Source organism: Oreochromis niloticus, linkage group LG22 (assembly GCF_001858045.2).
Source record: "Oreochromis niloticus isolate F11D_XX linkage group LG22, O_niloticus_UMD_NMBU, whole genome shotgun sequence".
Taxonomy (NCBI): Eukaryota; Metazoa; Chordata; class Actinopteri; order Cichliformes; family Cichlidae; genus Oreochromis; species Oreochromis niloticus.
The window spans coordinates 15,289,206-15,310,548 of NC_031985.2; the positions used below are offsets into that span (position 1 = coordinate 15,289,206).

General features: G+C 42.7%; 1 protein-coding gene across 1 annotated transcript in view; it reads left to right on the plus strand.

Moving 5' to 3' along the window:
• The window catches only part of ext1b (exostosin glycosyltransferase 1b), a 129,303-nt gene that overhangs the window by 78,934 nt on the left and 29,026 nt on the right, over positions 1 to 21,343 (plus strand). Inside the window, exons 2-5 of the mRNA XM_019350800.2 lie at positions 8,809 to 8,902; positions 11,674 to 11,781; positions 13,744 to 13,863; positions 20,371 to 20,503. Of these exons, the coding sequence (XP_019206345.1) occupies positions 8,809 to 8,902; positions 11,674 to 11,781; positions 13,744 to 13,863; positions 20,371 to 20,503 (455 nt within the window). The remainder of the gene's footprint in view (positions 1 to 8,808; positions 8,903 to 11,673; positions 11,782 to 13,743; positions 13,864 to 20,370; positions 20,504 to 21,343) is intronic.

Sequence of the window (21,343 nt, forward strand, 5' to 3'; positions counted from 1 at the left end):
CAAGTGTGAGTCTGCATGTATATGAGCCCCGTCTTTATGTGTGGATGTTTTTTTTAAAAATATATATATTTATTTAGACTAATGTGACACCCAGCACCTACAGCTATACTCACTTCCTAGCTCTCATTTGAATAGTGACATGGATCCAGTACAGCTGTGCAAACTAGCAGAACATCTTAGAAACTCCTGATGCCTTGTTATGAGTTGAGTTCAAAATCTGGCTGCCTGAAGACACACACACACTCACTCATATGGTCTACGTGAAGCCTGCACACACATTTTATTTATGCATGTAACACAGTATTCGGTAGCTATGAAGAGACGTGTCCAGAAGTGTTTCGGGGGTTGTTTGTGTGACTGTAGGCGCTCTGTGTTCACACAGTGTAAGAGGGACGGAGAGCTAGAGACAAAAGGAGCAACAGAAATATTACCTTGGATCTGTCGGTCAGCAGTTCCCCCTCAAGAAATAGTTCTTGACGGGGCAGAAAGGCCTGTCACATCGTGGCCCTGCTCAGATCTTCTCCGTATTCAGGTGAAATCTGGTCAAGATGGACTTTGGTGTCGTTTATCAGAATGCACGCTGAGATGGACTTTTAGTTTGTTTTGTTAGCTCCCACATGTGGGCTAACAGATGTCCTCTCGTGATGCAGTCCTCATCTCCCACACAACAATATTTGCTGCATTACAAACTGGATGTGTTTGTCTGGTTAATTTCTAGTTTAATGGGGTTAAACTCTTGTTGTTAAATATCTTTGATTTTTGGCCCCTCGTGCTCTTTTCATGTCAGTGATTTTTACTGAGGACGTTAGAAATGAGTTTGGTTAAAGCTGGGGTCACTGGACTGACAGGAAACTCTGAGACGTCTACATGTTTTCTGGGCTCTGTTTCTAGGCTTTTATTTGTAAATTCAAAATGGACAGTACTGAACAGGCCAATCGCTTCTTTGATATGACCTGTAGTTGCATTTCCAGGGAGCTGCCCTTGAAGGCGGGCCTCACCGTCATCATGGTTGGTTGTCCACAGAAAGCTCGTATGTTTGGCCATGCAGACTCTAGGGTCATGCCACGCTAGAAAGCTAATTGGAAGTAGCATAAGCTGGCTAATGAGCTCTAATTAGGCTAATGAATTAGATGCACAGTGTACTGTAGGCGTTAAAAGAGCAGATGAAGAGGAAGATGGGAAAGAATGGACAAGCACAGATCAGGATGCTCACATACAGTTGCTGACACATGCTTTTTCCGTATTGCCACAGGGTAAATAAAAAGCAATGATTAAGAGGGGGAGGACATAAACACACGCAGGTGCTCTCAAGCTCATATCTCTCACTATATGCATGTCCACACACATTATAATCCTTAACTAAACACACGACATATGTAGATAAACACACCCAACACACATACACACACTCCCCCTCACCAAACACGCTCTATCTCAGTTAGTCAAGAGCCAACAACGTCCCCTTTTCTCCATAAGCTCACTTAGCCTGCACATCTGTCGTATTCTCGTGGGAACACACACCACAATATGCTTCAACTTAGACACCCGCACTTTTACAGGGAATACGAGGCTCCTGTTTAATTACTGCTGGAATCTGTCCTTAGTCTGTTTGGTAGTTATTTACCAGACAAATGGGCACATCTGTGAGATGGTATTCATAAGGCTAAATAACTTTTCATACCCCTTGATGTATGACTGCTATATTTGGAGGTTCACTTCTATTCTTATGCGCCAAAGGGGCCAAGTTGCAAGACACCGGAGCTTTTTTTTTAATCGTGAATTATTAATCAGATGAGTCAGAGGTCTTTATTAGATCATTTTCCCTTTAACAAAACCTCAAGAGCATACTCTCAAACCCGACTACAGTAGAGTAGAAAAAAGAAGGAGAAAAAACTTTCCAGGATTGTGTTCCAGCCATCATCAGACCTCCAGACACCTATTCTTCCACAGACTCTCGCAAGACTCGCACAGAAACCCGCTTTGGAAGACAATTAGAAATTATCCAGAGAGTGGCAGAGGGAGACAAGAGAGAGGTCCGGGAGGCTAATGTAACAACAGTCTCAATAAGCAGTAAATTGGATCTCTTTCTCTGTGCTCTCTGCAAGACACTGAGGTTTTGTGTTTTCATCACCCTGGAGCTCCATGTTTAGGCAATGGACAGTATAATCGACTGGTGGGTGCCTGCACAGCCACAACGGCAGGAAAATAACCAAGAATGAGTCCACCGTGTGCTCTTATAGATTTGTGGTCGTTGCATAGGCTACTAATACAATCTGGCTGTCGGTTGTGCATCACCCACAGCATAATACTGTATGGAAGTAAACAGCAAGCAGAAGTCATTTATAAGTTAATGCGCTGTGGAAGCCAGTGATTTTTGTGAGCAGATGGAAACAGTGATGAGGAGAAAGGCAGACGAATTTTTAATTATAGGTGCGTGGATGCATCGCTATTAGTGCTGGGGTTGTGACTCTGAAACAAACTCCAGAATTTGTGGGTGCCAAGCTACTTTCAACTATATCTGTCACTGCCTCTCTGCAAGGCTCTCACAGCCGGCTCTCAGGTCACACACAGAAAAGTCCCATTAATTTCTCTGACTGTTTCCAGGTTGCAAAAGATACAAACTGCATCTCACTTAGGAAGACACACGGAAAGGAAATGCATGTTTGGATGTTCTTCCTTCATTCATCTTTCACCTTATTTACATACGTAAGATTTCTGTATTAATCTAGACATATTTTACAAATCCAACTGGCTACATGATTATTTGAGTTACTTAAAAAAAGAGAGACTACAGCTGTCTGTCCTTAATTTAGTTTAGGCCTGAGGGAAATCCTGCCTTCCTAATTTCTTATGTTTCCCAAATGTATTGGTTAGTTTTCATGCTTAAATTATTTCCCGTCATGTAAGTAAACCATATCGGTTTATTAGACCAACAACGAGGCATAAATCTATGCAGGGTTATAGTTCAGGCAAAGAATTGATCATCTATCTTGAAATGTGAAGCCGGCATGTTTCAGCTTTATTTGTGAAATTAAATGGCTAATGGGGGTGTCGTGGTGACAAGAAAGGGAAGCTGTGGATTTACTGGTCATTATGCCTTAACCTGTGGCCACAAACTATGAGTAGTGACCTGAAAGAACAACATGGCTGATACAAGCTTGGAATCAGCTTCCTCCGTGGGGTGTTCAGGCTTAGTCTTAGAGACAGGGTGAGGGGTTTGGAGTGGAGTGGCTACTCGTCCACTGCATCTGCCTCCAGCATGCCTAGGTGAGGTGTTTAGGGCATGCCCTATCAGGAGAAGGCCCAGGGGCAGAGCCAGGACACGCTGGAGACATTATATGTCCTGGAAGAGCTGGGAAGGTGGATAGGGAGAGGGAGGTCAAGGCATTACTGCTTAGGCGACTGCCCCCATGACCTAGATAAGAAGCAGAAGATGTTGTACCAGCTGATTATACGTTAGTGGAAAGGAGGGGTGAAGATGTGTCTAGTAAGACGACATAATAAAACCACAAAAGTGTGTTTGTAAAAAAAAGAAAAAAAGAAGTAGATTTCAGTTTCCCTCTCCACTTTCACCTTGTACCCCCCATCTGTCTGAAAGACGCACCTTTTCCATGTAATTACGTTGCTACAAATAAAGGCACTTAATGACAGGTTGCCATGGTGAGTGTGTGTAGGCTCTTGACATTGGGGTTGGTGAAGAAATGTTACTTAACTGCTTTACACTTGTTGTACATCCAGAAAACGCACACACTCAAAAAGACTTGTTTTCTGGACACTTTCTGTTTCCCGTTCCCCGAATTGTTGGCTGCAAATGTGGCGGCTCGCACAAGTGTCTGAAAAACATAAACACACGATCACAGCCTGCAGGCATGCAGCTCAGAGGTGGTTTTTTCCCCCACCGCTAACTCAAGGACACAAAGAGGAGAGAGAGCCGGCAAGAAAATAAAAGAGAGACAGAGAGAGCTAGAGGGGGGGTGGGATAGAAGGAGATGATGGTAAAGGAAGGCTGTGACCTCTGAACCCCACTTAAAGGGCAAACAAACAGGACATTTAAAGGAAGGAGGGAAGTGGGTTCGTCCAGCAGGGACTCGCCTCCTAGAGGTCTCCTAATGAAACCTCATCACATCCTCTAAAACCACCAGAACTCTCTTGTGAAAAGAAAATTATCGGTTTTAGGCACAATCCCAGTCGTACGATTAAGGTGCAGAGCAGGTGGATCATGTGGGAGGGAGCCAGCTGTCACATCCTACCTAAAATTTGCATCCAGTAAGCCAATGATTTCCTCGAGACTTTCTTATAGTGGTCTTAAGATATCCCAAAACCTGGTGCTAAAAAAGTTCTTTCCATGTCCGGCTGGGTCGGATAAATGGCAAACATTTGTGTCGCATTAAACATGTGACAAAGAAAAGTGCAATGGTTGGATAAAACATGCGACAGGGCTGTTGCGTGTTAAATCCCACATTGATATTCATTGCCATCAGCTGCTGGTCTGTTTTGTGGGCTGTTACGTGCTGTGTGCGCGCACACACACACATATGCACACGCACAGACACACACACAGATTGTCCAGAGAGACAGCTGGTGTGAAAATATGGGCTAATATAGCTTCTTCGTCTCCATCGACAGGTGACGGAACGTCAATGTGAGGGCGTGCAGCTGTCGCTTGTTCTTGCGGCGCGCGTGTCTGCGAGTCTGTGTGTGCGATAACTGTGTTATGTGCTGTGCAGAACGCTGCGCATGTAGGTGTGAATGAGGGTGGGATTTTTATCACAGGCTGTCATGTCGCCGCACTTTATTAGAGCTCGGCTGGAGAAGAGACAAGGCACCATCAGCAGTCGCCATCAGTGTGTATGTGTGTGAACAAGGAAGAGGGAGAGAATTGACTGGCTTCTAGCTTTGACCTGTCTGCGTGGGCCATAGTCAGAGAAACACACCAAAGGCAGCATCAGCAATCACCTTCACACTTCCTTACATGCTACAGCACAGCCGCTCTGCTATCAGTAGAGCAGAAGATATATGTAAAAATAATCATGCATTACAGGGACCAGGGTACTGCTAATTAAAATGATCGTGTTTATGCTTTATGCCAGTTTATCTCCTTTTTTGTTTAATGCTAAAACACGTTATCAGATCTGTCATTGTTGCAAGAAGATTTAGTTTACATTGTTTTGATTGTTGTCTTCATCACATGTGGAGTCATGAAAATATGTCTGAAGATCATTTATGAAGGATGCTTCCTTTGTATTGCGCCTCTGGCTGGTATTTTACCTTTGACTTTACATTGTCTGGGAGAAAATGCCTTGTTGATGTCAGAGGTCAGAGGAGAATGGCCACACTGCTTTTAGCTGGTAGGAAGGCAACAGGAAGGCGCTTTCACAGATCATTCATCCCAACAGCAGTTAGACTCTATAACTCCTCAATCACGATGTCATAAGTCCCTGGACATTGTGGACATCCACGGTCACCACTTCATGCATAATGTACCTTCTATGTGTATGGACATGTGCAGGTATATGTGTATGTATATGTATACACATGTATATTTAATGTGTACATGTGTGTGTGCATGTACATGTCTATACTTATAGATATCTATTACTTACATAGGAATAGTAGTGGTAGAATAGTTATGTTATAACTATATAGTTTATAGTTTGTCTTGCATATTTCCACAACCATATCCATAATCACATACTGTGTATGCTACCGTTGTATATAGTGTTTTATCTTACTTATTTTATATTTGTTTGTATTTTATTTGAGTTTTTGTATTTGTACCTGAGCTGAGGTAACGCAAAAATTTCCCATCAGTAAAGTCTTATCTTATCTTGTTACAACCACGGTATGCAGAAGAGCGTCTCTGTCAAAACTTGCCGCAGATGGGCTACACGTTCGGGTTTTAGGGTCAGAATTTTGCGTAAACAACACAAAAGCATATCAGGCTGCTCATCTTTTAAACAGCACAGAGTAACCGACTATTATTGTTGACCGTGCCCATGCCTTTGACCAAAGTGTACCCGTCTTCTGATGGCTGCTTCCAGGCAGATTGTGGCGTGTCACAAAGCTCAAATAACCTCAAACTGGTTTCTTGAGCATAACGATGAGTTCACTGTAGTTAGATGGCTTCTACAGTCACCAGATCTCAAGCCAATAGAGCACCTTTGGGATTTGGTGGAACAGGAGATTCTCGTCATTGAAGTGTATTCGACAAATCTGCAGCAACTGTGTGATGCCATCATGTTAATATGGACCAAAATCACTGAGGAGTATTTCCAACACCTTGTTGACTCTGCCACAAAGGCAGCTGTGAAGTCAAAATGGGGTCCAACCTGGTGTAACTAATGCATTAACATCAGCATTTCCGTGTCAGGCTCAATTATGGGGACGTTATAGCAAAAAAGTCATGAATTACCTCTTATTTTTATTTTGTAAAAAGTAATACATTACTCCTTGAAAGATATAACATTACTTCTGCATTATTGTGCAAGATTACCTGAAATGCATGATCACATAATAACCAGCTGACGATGCAAGTCCTAAACTGGGATTATTCTTTCCTGTGCTGCTGGTGATGGACTTCACGCGGACTGTTAAAGAAGTACAGCAGTAATGTTTGCTCAAGCTCCAGCTGTCTGTGTCCGTGCCTGCAGCAGAGTGTAATCTAGGCCTTAGAATACGTGCCCACACACTGGAAGAAATCCCTGTCCTAATGAGGCCAGAATAATAACAAGATCTTTCTTTTAGAGAGACAGGTATGGGTAGAAATGGAGGCCACAATTCTACAAACCTGACTGCTCATCACAGCTTCTCCTACCTGTTGAAAATCAAGCTTTGGCTGCTTGATTGAGGTCGGCATCACTCTGGGTCCAGAGTTCTTCGTTACTGGCTTTGCAGATGCTCGGAAAGAGTTAATGTCGTGTTAGATGCTGCTGTTTCTGGCCTGGAAGTCGTTTGTGCTTCACCATTACATTCTCATCCTTTTTTTTGCAATAAAAATTAATGTTCATATCTCCATTGCTCAAAAGTTGAAGACGCTTCGTCCTCCTGTCGTGCAGAGAGTTTAAAAACTTAGCAGCGTAGCCATTTGAGTAAGTTTAGTGTGATTATAGAATTACAGCCTATTACAGTGTTAAGGAAAAAAGTGTCATTACACCCAACGCTGGTCTGAACACACAACCTGTCAAAATATGAGAAAGCACCAAGCATGCAAACATGAACGCATAGACTGATGCACAGATGCACAGTTTGTGTATTTCTGTTGCACACACATGCACACGCAGAGCCAGCTGTGTGGTGGAAGCAGGTGTCACTCTCAGCTCATTACCCCTGGCCGGGTTGATCACCCTGTTTGGAGAGCAATAAGATGCACCTCACTGGAGAAATAGAGGGATGAGCGGGGGAAAGCAGAGAGAGGAAGATGGGGAGGGTGGGAGCTTCGGCCTCCTGCTCCGAGAGATAAAAAGAACCGGGACAGGTAGAAAACAGAAGAGGGGAGGTGTGCACGGGTGGATGTGAATCTTGAGATTGGGGGAAAGAGAAGAAAAAGGAAAAAGATGTAGAAGAGCTGTGAGAAATGAATGACGGGAAGTGGAGGACAACATAGGTGGAAGGAAAAAGCAAAAAAGAGGAGGCTTGGTGGAAAAAGGCAAAAGCAAAATCAGACACTGGGGACCTTAAATAATAAAATAATAATAGAATAAACTCGTGGTTTTGTTCTTGCTGTGATTTCTCACATACACCTTGTTTTCCCAGAACAAGGGATTATTAGCCAGCTGCTGACTTGTTAGACCCACTTTACAATACACAAAAAAACAACAAAGTTGTTTGAGCCCTCCTGATTTAACTGTTTGGTTTTTATGTCATTAAATGTGTGGGAGTGTGTGGAAAACTACATGCATAACAGTAGAGCTGCAAAAGAGCAACACTGTGATGCATCATCTTCTTGCAATCATTCAAAATATTGTAATATGAATCAAATTCTGCTTTTTGGCTCTTTAGGACAGCTTTGTTGATGTTGTTAGTTACACAGATAATAATTGCAATATGATAATCACTGTGTCATGATAACAGCATTATCATGGGCGATGATTCCAGATAGCATCGTATCTAGAGTCACGCTACAATTTCCACCCTAATACATGTTGTGGCAAATATTTCATCCCTTCATCAACCAGTCAGAACAGCAGTTGTCTAACTGACTGATGAGAAGTAGCTCATACAGCATGCAATCCTCTAATCTGTAAACAGGTGACACGTGAGTAGAGACACCACTCTGACTACCACAGGATGCTAGGGAAAGATGGGTAATCCCAAACCAGATGGTGAGTGGTTGCTGGCAGTTGCTAGGTGAAGCCTTTTCCAATTGCAATTGCGTCTACTGCGTCGGTAACAGATGCAGTCGACAGTAGTGTGCATGCAAGACGGCGACTTGTCTGATGACAATCCCCAGCAGCTCACTAAGTGGTGGCGGTGGAAAAAAGGGAACACAAACTGAAAACGGACAAAGTAACAGTTGCACCTTCTGCAGCTTTTTGGTTTCCAGCCACTCGCATCCCTTACAGAGAGCTAGTGAAACTGTGGCTACAAGGAGATGTTTAGGTGCAGCTCTCTCTTTGAGACTGATGGTGACAACTGGTTGGGAATACACATTTTCCGTTAGCCTCCCGTGGTTGTCCATGGGTGGATGACTGGTCTCCAGGCCTGTGTGGCTGAGGATTACTCACATTTTTTCTAAGCCCGTTCCTTTAAGTGTCATTTTCACATCAGTGAACTCACAACACGTCTGTGTGTGTGTGTGTGTCCCTGCAGGTACGACTACAAGGAGATGCTCCACAATTCCACTTTCTGTTTGGTGCCCCGCGGGAGACGGCTGGGCTCCTTTCGCTTCCTCGAGGCGCTGCAGGTAAACAAGCAACACACACACATATACACGGCGCTGCGAGAGAGCATTGCTCACTGCTCTAAATTCAAGCTAACCAGCAATATCACTGCGAAGAAAAATAATCACTACCTACACTCAACCTTCCACTTAGCATTTGTTTTAATGGTGCTACCTCTAGCATTAAAGGATCACTAGATCATTACCACCTTAATTTTCAGACTAATAGTGTAATTAATATAAACAAACGAGACCTTCGCTGAGAGGATTAGCTGCTGCTTCCTGCCTCTAAACACTGATATTCATTTTGCAGATACACTGTTAAATTGTTGCCTGACTTCATGAAAAAAATAAATAAATAAAGAGGGTTTGTTTTTTTTGGTTTTTTATGCATTTGCATAGATATGCAGAGACCGTTTGCTAGCTTTGTGCTGCCCAGGTTAAGAGTATATTAAGCTGGATTACGGGTGAAACTGCTGCACAATAACGAACACAAGTCAACATAGTAATTTTCTAACACTGGCTCTGCATTCACCTCCACTTTACCTCTTCCTGCCTCCTTTTATTTACACGCTCCACTCGTTTTCTTTCTCCTCCTCTCTGTTCATCCGTTTCTGTAACTGCGCAGCGCTCTGCATTACTACTGCACTGTCCTTTACCTCTCCTTACCGTACGCCGCTGTCCACAGAGTGCACTCACATAAGTGTGCTTATCTCACTATCAGCTGACACACACACACACATGCACGCACACGCGCAGATAACACTTCACTCAGGAGGCAAATTTGCCCTCTCCTCTCCTTTCTCCATTTGTCACACTCACTCCAACCATCGAATTCAAACCGTGACGACAAAGAGAGAGTATTTGCCAGCTTTGGTCTTTGCATGAAAAAGCAATTCTTCATAGAGGTCAGTGCTTGTGTGTGTGTAAGAGAGACAGCAGCAGAGCCCGAGGGCCAGTTCTGGTTTAGCTGACACCTTTATGACCCGGGAGTGACGGGGCCGTCGTTAACATCAAACCACGGAAACACACACACAGACACACACGCACACACCAGCTGTTCCCCTCTACCTCTTCTCTCACCCCTCCATCCTTCTGCCATTCCTTTGCCAAAGGTCATCTTCGGCTTTACTAACTCCCCACCTCTCATATCATTCATATCTGTTTATCCACTTTCGTCTGCCTTTTCATCTTTTATTAATTCCCTTTATCCCTTCATCGTTCCTCGAGCTCACCTCCTTTTGAGTAATTAACACACCCGCTCCTGATGTCATCATTTTTAAACGTTGATGTGAAGACATGCAGTGAATAAAACAGCCCGAGCGGCCTGGTTCCTTTCTTTGATTTTCCAGACTTGTGAATGATTCAGACATTTTCAGAAGTCAAATAAACTGAAACACTCTGAGTAATTAAGAAATTCTTTTTGTGAACATTTCAGCTCTTGTAGTTCTTGTGGCAGCAGTGTGAGAAAATGTTTTTATGAATCTGGCCTTTTTTATTTTTTCCACACATCTGAAGTTGAGTCTGGACTCCTTTCATTACAGAATGATATAGTTGTCATGCAAATCTAGAAATGTTACATCTTAAACTCCTAAGATCCCAACAGGTTCATATTAACCACTTTTGCAACTATGAGCCAAGCAACTTGCATTTAAGTCCAAATGTGTCACATTGTTCTGTCAGAGTGAATGCAAAAGGAAAAAAGAAAGGCTGGCCGTGTCCTGTAGGATTAAAGCTGCTCTAATCAATATTAATCAATATATTAATAGGTCACAGAACAGGTGCTGCACCTGTTGTTAGTAAACCTACATTAGCACCGACTCGCCCAATGAAATGCTTTTGTAAGCCATTTCTTCTTAAGGGCGTTTGGTCGGAATAGCACTTAATGTCACGGACCCTTCACAAGCTGAATGAGGGCAGTGGTGTAGTGAGAGGGTGGAGGGACCAGTTTGAAACTGATTACAGATTAGCTGGTGTGCACATGGCATCATTTAGAGGCTCAAGTCAAATAGCTTGTTAGCTAAATTTAACAGATAATACAGTAAAAAGTAGCTGCACATGCAATATTAGCTGAAACTGAGTAGGCACCACCTTTCAAGGTGCACAGAGATGTTTAAAGAACAACCACATCCTCAGGCCTGCGGTTTTCCCCAGAGGAATCCATCATGTGTCATATCTGCAAATTTATAATTAAAAAGATGTTTGCTAAATATTTGAAATTTCCATCAAAAGTTTATTATTTAGAGGAAACTGTGGCTTATTTGTCAGGATTCGTATTTCTCATATCTAGGAAAAATAAATATGAGTGAATAAACTCCACGAAAGTTCAGGATCTAGTCTTAAGCTGGTACAGTTGACTAAGCAAAAAAAAAGAAGAAAAAAAAAAGCATGTCTGCTTGGATGGTTTCTTTCCTTCCACTGGTGTTTTATCCACTGTATGTCCAAACCTAAGGGGGGCTAATGGCTGAATAGTTAGGACGCTACAAGGCTTTTAACCTCCACCCGAACTTTCATGTTATTCTCTCTCTCTCTCCACGGTTACACTGTCAAATAACGGGAAAAACACTAAAAATAAACTCTTTCAATTCAAAGAAACTCAAACACAGATAATAACAGACTGATCGATTATTATGAAGTCCAGTTATCACAGCTTTATATAAACAGAGCTGCGTATTGTCGCTGTAATGACGAGGATCAATATCCAGTAAATCAGCCGAGATTAGGCAGGTAGCAATGATTGTAGTCGTAAAAGCATCACTTCCAGGCCTCACTCTCTGTCTGTGTGTGTGTCTCAGGCTGCATGTGTACCAGTGATGCTGAGTAACGGCTGGGAGCTGCCTTTCTCCGAGATCATCGACTGGAACACGGCCGCAGTCATCGGCGACGAGAGGCTCCTGCTGCAGGTAACGGCCCGTAGACGCGCTCGCACAACAATCACATGCTCTGTATATCACCTGAAAGTGACACGGCGAAGAGAAACCGCAGCATTCCCACAACTGAAATCAGACTCTCTTTCTGACTCTCGATACCCTCGGCACACGCTCGGTCTTCACCATCTTCACCATGTTTGGTTTTCTAGCGGACATGGCTGTTAACTAAACAAAATTCAAGCGGCATACCAAGTCCCAGACTGCTTACAAAATGTCCCCACAAAGCCCCACATTGTTATGTGAGAGGGCAAATAAATAGAACCACCAAATGGATTTCGTTGGAACGGCTTGAACTTCATGGGGGGAAAAGTAATTATATGCCCATTAAACCTTAATTTGAATGAAGTGTGTAATAATATTGTTTGACATTGAGTTTTATAATGCAGGAGCTCCATCTCGGCCTTCTCTGTGCAGCTACAAACAGGTCTGAGACGTCCTGGATCGTTCTCCAGATTTATGTATTTTGCTGCGGTACAATGGGGCAAGGTGCACACAACACCCACTTAATATGGAGCGCTCTTCGCTGTGTGTTTTTCACTAAATGTGAGTTGCCTGTACTCTTTATTAGAGGTATTTATCGGAACCACAGAAATATCTGGAAAATATTGCTCGTACAGTGGATCTACCTCTCCAATAAACATGCTAACAGATAGAGGAATGTACTGTTTACTAGAGTGGATAAATACCGTTTATTGGCCATTATCTCCCCTTTACTGTGACAAATGGTCACAACAGAAACTACACAGCTATTGGAACAAAACTGTAAAACTGTCCATTAAATTGCAGCTGAAGCATTCAAAGCTTCTCTTTCGTAATATTGTTTGACTGATAGAGGCTGTAAACTTTATTCTTTCTTTCATGTGCTTTGTTTCCTTCAGGAACATCACATATTTTGTCTCTTGTAAATGCTGCCTGTTTAAAAAGAAACATTTTTTTAAACCTACCTTGAGTTTGTGATGTCTTCCTCCCCTCATTCCCAGCTGGTCACGGCAGATGGCCGCCCCTCCCTGAGCCTGGTTCTGCTGGAGGTTTCTTCCTGTTTAAAAGAGAGTTCCTCCTTCCCACTGTCACCAAGTGCTTACTCAAAAGGGGTTGTTTGATTATTGGGGTTTTCTATGTTAGTGTAGGGGATCTATCTTAGAATGCAAAGAATCTTGATTTGACGCTTTATGAATAAAACTGAATTGAACAGAAATAGGACTTCATTCTTGATTTGGACTAAATTCTGCCAGGTTAAAAAGAGACAGCCGCAAACACAAATCTTCCGATGTTGCTGCTATTTTTTACTAAAACTTGCTCTGAAGTCTTGAAGTTTTTGAAAAGACCTAAATCCTGGACCTGATTACTAAAAGTTCAGCAGCTCACTACTCTCTGTGAAGACAAAGAAAAAGTACAAAAAAGAAGAAAACAAACAAAAGGTAGACCTGGGTCACAGGTATCATAACTTACCTCAGGTGACCTCAGTAGGTCACATGATAGGGTGGGGCAAGGTCTCACAGTGGTTTCACTCCTGGTGATGGTAATGATCCAGGCCCCCTTCTTACACCTTGGCTCACATGACAGCTCGCATGAATAAACTGTAGTAGGAGTAGCAGTAGTACTCAGTAGTGGGTCCCACCACAGGGGGAAACCTCCCACAAGGTTTAACATTAAATACCTGGAACTCCACTTTTGTTTTTAGAATGAAGGAGACATAAAGTTCAGCTGCACTTCCCCCCCCCCCCCCCCCCCAAGCTCTAAAAGTTAGCACGCCCTGGATGACTAAGAACCTACATGTACACGTAGTTCCCATCTACATGCATATGTCTATGACAAGACAGTAGAAGCAGGTGCACTCCACCAGTGCATACCCACAGCAAAACGTTTTAATGCCCAGATCAATCGTTCTTCAGCAGCGATGTGCAATACTGATCGAATGCCGTTTGTTCTTTGCAGATTCCCACAACGGTGCGCTCCATCCACCAGGACAAGATCCTGTCCCTCAGACAGCAGACTCAGTTCCTCTGGGAAGCCTACTTCTCCTCTGTGGAAAAGATTGTTCTGACCACCCTGGAGGTGAGGAGTCAAGACGCACATGCACAGTTGTACAAACTCTCCTTCGTCCATTATCAGCCTTTCTCTCCGAGCGCTGCAGTGTCACTGCGGACTCCATAATCTCTGCGCCCTCTGTTTGGTGTGAGGCTAAAAGGAAAAACAGAATTTTTGGCTGTGTTTTTTGACAGAGAGCAAAGAAAAAATGGAAATTGCAGAACATGTTCATGCAGAGTTTCTCACAGGCTGCTTTTTGTTTTATTAAATGCTATTTTATGATATATCAGTAGTCATTGCAGCAATTGGCGGGGTAGTACTATTTATAATGCCACCAGTAGAGACAGTACACATTGCAGTAGTGGCACCTTGCTTTGCAGCAGAGTGTTAACTGTGATCCAACCCAGTGACCTTATAGTGTTATTCTGCACAAACTCAGTCTTTATAAGAGCCAGTAGGCTTGAAACAAGACTGTAAAAACTTTGTCCTTCATAAAGAACAATTCGATGGATTTTAGTTTGTTTTTTTAAGAAGTTTTCATGATGAAGTTTTCATCGTCATGTGCGTGAAGTTTCTGAGGTCCTTTTAGGTCCATGGAAAGTTCTCACGCATCCCTTTTAGTGTGTTTCACATCAGCGTAGTCTCTATCTGTGTTCAAAGCACTCTGAATATGACAAAAAGGCCAGAGGGTGTTTGAAACAATCTAGTTTATACAACATGTCATCCAAACACGTCTAAAAGCAAAAGTGTTTATGGTTGTTTCAAATGACCCCGCTCAAAGGCAAGGCAGTATGCCTGCTGGCAAACGCTGGAGCGTGATGCGATGACAGAGGAAATTGGAATCACAGTGCGCTCATCTGAACTCACTTAAAGTGACTGTAAGACTGTAGCTGTAAATAATTTAAAAATAAGAGCACCGGAGAAGTACGCAAAAGAAAACCTGCATACTTCCGCGTCTCGGCCAGACACAACGAAATCATTCTCACGACTGCTAGGTTCAAAAGGTCATGAAATGATGGGACTATGTTGGAAGCTAGAAATAAACAACTTAGGTCTGTAGGTCGTCACAATATTTGTATTTGGGAGGCAGAAGTGTGCATATTTATATGAGACGGTGGAAATACCGAGTTATTCTTGTTGGCAAGGTGCATCCTTACACGGTAACTGTTAATTAGTGCTTGTACAGTATAAAAATGTCATACTAGAGTTTTACTCACCAGTAAAACCACAGCACAGACTTCTCAGGTGGCCAGTTAATACAAGCGTACAGGAAGCCATGTTATTTATCAGATAGTTAAATATCCTGAGGCACCGACACTATAAATGCCATTGACAGGTCCTCCTAACATGTCATAACTATACTAGCCAATGCTGATAACAGAGATTACATAAAACAAGGATATAGCTTCAAGTTTCAGCTCTGGAAGCTGCTAAAATGAAGCCAGTGCACCTGCATTATTTCCAGTGACCAGCAGGGGGCTACTCTTGTGGTCCCAAAAAAGGACAAACACTTTCCTGATGAGATTTTCTAATTTGCTCATTAAATAAAATATGAAGTTTGATTTCTACATTATGATCACCATTAGAGTGCAAAAGGAGCATACATTAAGATGTGATTAAGATGTCAGAGCGTTGTCCCTCGGTTTCTCTGGCAGATCCCTCACTCTCTTCATGTGTGGTTTTAAAACACCAAGATAATGACGTCGACCACAATGTTCAGTTTGTGGATTCAAAACAGGCCTTGGTAAATCAATGGGTGGCATCACAGTGGCTACAGCCATCTTTTATATGCAGCCACAGCTTTAATTATTCATATCTTTCAGGCTTTAATAAAATTTGAATTGGTGAGATATAAAAATTCACCCATCATAGTGGTTAAAAAGTGGAAAATATGCTTATTTCTGTTGTAAATTTGGGCATTTTAACATGGGAGCCTATGGGGAGCAGTCACTTTTCTAAGAACTGCTGTTATTCAGTTAGGTTTTGCTCCTGCTCTTTCTTTTCTTAAAATAACGTAACAAGCAACGCACATAGCTACATGCAGGCTTGATTAGCAGCATGCACAAGGATTAGTAAGATGGAAGCAGTATAGGTAGTCATGCTATGGTAGACGTATTAGTCATTTAAGAGGTTTTAAAGGATGGGTTTATAACTTGAAATCCATCCAATCCAAACCAAACGTCAACCACAGGAGGCACAAAACTGAAAACTACTCAAAAGTGCCAGAGCCTCCTCCCGACCCCATATTATCATGCACATTGACTTTGTTAACAATAACCCAATTTAAGGAATCTGTGAGTGGAAAAACAATTTATCCACTCAATCCTCCTCCATCCCTTATTATTCATTTTAAACAAATTGTTTATGGATGCAGGGATAACACCGGGGCTTACTGCTAGTTTCATGCTGCGGTTGCAAATGTCTCCTCCTTCCTGCGTGCTCCCTCATTCAAGCACCCCATCACGCTTTTAATTTCCTTTCTTACTGCATTGCTGAAGCCCCGGAGCAAGATTCCCCTCTCAATGCTACAATCTCACTGACACTATAACCTCCCAGATCTTACACACACACACACACAGTGCACGTAATCTGTCGTGGCTTCAGTGTCTAGAGTTGTCTGATTTCAGCTAGCTCTACATCTCTAGTCTGTTTTCTATCTAGCCATGTCTCACTGTGAGCTATCACACACACACACGCAGTCAGAAACACATCTCCATATGTCAAGATGTGTCAGGCCAGATACACACGGCACCACCCAGGCATAACCTTGCTGACATGTTGTCACTCCACGCTGAAGTGCAAGGTGACACGGCCTGTGACTCAGCGTGCGTCTGTGAGGGTGTGCGCGTAGTTTGTGTGTGTGTGTGTGTGTGTGTGTGTGTGTGTGTGCGCGCGTATATGTTGAATGGGGCAGTGGCTAAACGTTTAATCCTGACTGACTGTCCTGTTAAAAGAGCAGAGTGGGGAGAGAAGGGGTGAAGAGGAGCGGGGGTGACATATGTAAATGGCGTTGCAGTGGCAGGCCCCAAGATAACGAGCGACATGGTTTATTCATCCTGTTGGGCCTGCACGCACACACACACAGACACACACCCAACTCTACTGCAGATCTGTAATGATACACACACATGCTCAAAACACACATATACACTCTGATATCTTGACAGATTGAATCTGCTTGGGCGCATTTAAAAAACACACTTGCCTTTTTTATTGACTGCCTGTGTGTGTGTGTGTGTGTGTGTGTGTGTGTGTGTGTGTGTGTGTGTGTGTGTGTGTGTGCGCAGCGAGCAAGCAGGAAACACAAGTTCAACCTATCATGCGCTCTTTCCTGTCAGGAAGCAGCCACATTTCGACCAATCACAAGGTCAATATCGCCGGATTCCGTGCTGCTGGTACACCTATTAAACTCACCTATTAAAAGCGAGTTCACAGTGTGCTCCCACGGAGGCAGGATTTATCTATCATGCTCTAATTGGTTGATTGTGGCTGTTCTGAGGTGAGATTGAGTCGTCCATCATGTCCCGACTGAGGGCTGCCGACGGGGGAGGAGCAGCAGCCAAGCGAGCAAAATTGCCCCTCATAAGGTGTAAAGGGCTTGAGGGTGTTAAGGTGCCAGGCAGTGTTTTTATAGAGAAGTTAACGGATTCCGAGTTAATCTGTTTTTCTGAGGCAAATGGTTATCGACTGCCCTCGGGGACAAAGCTCGGAAAAGTAAAAGAGACTCACACGGGGCTGATTTTATATTTTTTTTCTCTCCCCCTTTCTTTCTTCACATCCCCGCCTCACTATGATGAATTTTTATGCTGCTTTGTCAATATTATTACAGTAAGGCCCTCCAGCTATGTTATTAGCTTTTTTTTTTCTTTTTTTTTACAATTTGAACAGCTATCAGCAGCTCAGCCATCGCCCCACCTGACTCTCTCTACTTCTTCCCATGCTATGTATCCATCCTTTGAGTTGCCAAGCCAAGCAGCCAGCACCTTCCCGCTCAATAGCGGCCATAAAACACGGCCGCAAACCCGTGTCTGTTTTACTGAAGCAATTTAGCATGGCTCAAGGGCACAGCAGCAATATCTCTTTCTCCTGTCTGCCTGTTCAGCAAAGGCCGCGGTGCGAGCTGCAGCTGGGGGAAAATGGTGCCCATTCTCACGTCCGACCCGTTTGACTGACTGCTCTATTTGGGCGCAGAAAGGATTGGGGCAGGCCTGACTGACTGGTGCTTAGATGCAGCTGATGACTTTGTCCGTGTCCACCGTTTGGCTCTTATACCCACCCTCCACCCACTGGCTTCTGTCTGTGTGACTGACCGGCACAGATGCTTTTTGGCTTGAGGAAAGAAAAAAGAAGGGGAAGGAAAAAAAACAGTTTGGGTTGTCAGCGGAGAAAATATTACACAATAACATAGATTTCTTTCAGCCTCGCTTTGTGCCAGTGCGATTCACTCTTGACACAATCAATGGCTGCTATTGAGGTGATACAAAGCAAACATTTGCAAAGCTCAGCTAGCTTTTTGCTTTCATCTAACGCCCGCAGACTTACTTTTATACCAGTTTTTTTTCTTGCTTTCACCTCCTCTAATACACCGACTGAGTTTTGAATAATACTCGAGTATTATTCAGAGCTGAAAGGAGGAGGGGGGTTATTGTAAGTTGGTGCATTAGCCGTGTTGATTCTCATTCACATTTACGACTGTCTTCTTCTTGGCACTTTTTGTGAGAAAACTCATTTCTCAGTGTGAGATGTTTTATAGACGTGATTACAAGGCTCATTGATCAAATCCTTCATTCAGCATAATCTGAAAGGCTTACGAATGTTCCCTCATCTACACAAATATTTCTGATTGTTATGACTCCTTTGTGATGTAAGAAGTGTTATTTAAAGGTTGTCTTTGTCGGGTTCATGCTGCTTTTTGTGTGTGTTTTTCTGAGTTGGAATTAATAAAGAAGCGGCACAAACGACAGAGTGGCCCGAGGTATACATAGACCCTGCTGTAATTAAAGAAGTCCAGTTTTAATCCTGTAAAACAGACTCTGGATTCACATGCATTGAAACTTTGAAGAGCTCTGTGCCCCACACAGCCAGATTAGATATTAAATAATCGAAGCTGCCAGCGGCCTAGCAGAAAGTCAGAGTAATGTCCAACTGCACTCATGTGAGAATAGCGCAGGTAATTAATCGTCCCAGTGGATTCGCAGCCAGCGAGGCCATGCCGTGTGTCCCGAGTCCTGTATGCTCCACAGAGGCCGAGCATTTCCAGTGAGAACATGTCTGAAGTGCATTTGCAAGAGGACATGCCTTGACTTAACTCTCCCAACTCTGTCCAGAGCCTGTTTGTGAAAGCTGCCGTTCAAAGTCCTCACAGATAAACGCACCGTTTTAAGTTCATTTCTTTGCAGCTATACTTGGTATTTTTAACCCTTTAAATTTCGTACAACTTTTAAACTAAGCGCGAGAGCCCAGACGATCTATCGGCTATTTTCTAATAAACTTGGATTAGCATTTATAATAGCTGATGAATTAAAATAAAAAAGTAAAGACTATACAGAAGAAACACCCTTTAATCATGTTATGAGTGCTGGCATTGCATAGCATGTTCACCGGAGGCACTCTGCAACTTGCTTTCTGGCAGCACGTGTGTGGGACAAAGTTGTTAGGTTTTTAAAAATATATTTTCTAATTAGTTTTTAATTTTCATTTAATTTCTAGCTTTTAATTCAGTTTAGTTTTTGTTAGTTTCCAGATTGGGTTTTCTAGTTTTAGTTTAGTTTGTATTAGTTTCAGGGTTTAATTGTTATTTTAATGAATAGATAGATTGATATTACAATAGAACTGCAATACTTTTTGAGGGCAGTTAACTCATCGTCATGTAAACATCTAAAATTTCAGTAAACACATCAAAATGTGATTAAGACGACCTGTGATAACAATTTTTTTTGCCAAACTGGCAGAGACACATTTCTAGCATTATTCCTCTACATCTTTATTTTGGTTACTTGAGTCACAAAATCATTTCAGTTAGCTTTCATTATTTCAGAAGTCTAGATTTCATTTTTGTTTTATTTAATTAAAATATTTTTTTTCACATCTAGTTTTAGTTTAGTTGACTTTTACTTTAACTTTGGTAACCTTGTTTGAAATGCCGCAAATAGCAACTTGTTATGATAATAAAACCAGATGATTTTTAAGCCACATTGTCATATTATCTTAGTAAGAACTTAGAAATAGCTACACATTTAAAATGTAATCTATTTTTTATTTGTTGTGTCTGAAAAGAAAAATAATTGGATATATATCAGATTGTTAATTCACCAAATATTGGTACCGGTATTGATATCGGCCTTAAAAGCCTAATATTGGCAGGGCTCTACAAAGTCCCAGCAGCAGCACAAAATACAATTATTTGTAGAAATAAAGATCCATCTCATATCTCTCATATGAGACTTGTCTTAATTTATACAGGCTTTATTTAGGCTTTATTTTCATTTTTTACGTTGTAATCTAACCTGTGTGTGGTTTTGTTCCTGTGTGCAGATCATTCAGGACCGTGTACTAGAGCACGCCTCCAGGAGTAGCCTGATGTGGAACAGTCACCCTGGGGGCCTGTTCGCTCTGCCGCAGTACTCTGGATACCTGGGAGACTTCCCCTTCTACTACGACACACTGGGTCAGTAGCTTTCAGACACACACACACACACACACTGTAAAGTGCTGTTACGCTTCTCCCACGCTGCATAGCCATTAAATTGTCACAGACTTCTTGAATAAAGACAGTAGATTTGTGTCCAGCTGCAGCTGTGGACTTTGCGTGAACACTAGAAAAACAGCCTTGATCTACTGCCCTCCTCGAACGGCTGTGAATAGCAGCAAGTGGAGTGGACGAACAGGCCTTTGACGGATGTTTGTATTAGCGCTGCTGACACACCGCCGCGTCCATCATTGGTTTTTGAGTCAGCATTGCTACAGCTTCTGCCGCTGCCCGCTACGGTTCAGCAGTGTCGATTTTCCCCCCCGCCGCAATCCGCGACCCGGGAGCCGCTCCATCCCTCGCTTCTCCACTCCATCATCATCCGCTGCAAACGTCCCCACGCGCATAAACTCATAGACGCCCAGGCAGCAACAGTACGAATGCAAAAATGTGTCGATGTAGCACCCGAGGTGGAGCGGATATTAAAATGGATGGGCGCGGTGACAGGCATGGATTACAACACTGGCAAGTTTATTTGTTTGTCAAAGAGGAAGCAATTAAACACGGATGGGTTTTTAGGAGACAAGGTGGCTTGTCGCTGACGGGTAAATGAGTAAAATCAAAGAATGTGAGTTTGCTTCTAAGTGATATTTCTTCTTGTTGTCCAAGAGCCAATAACAAGACACACACAGACTCTCTTTCATGCAGCATATTAACACTCAGACTCACAGCAGGAGAAGAGTTTGTTTTGATTGCTTTAGCAGAATAGTCTTTTTAATAAGAAGCAGAAATAAGTTTGTTTTTTTAGGATGATCATAA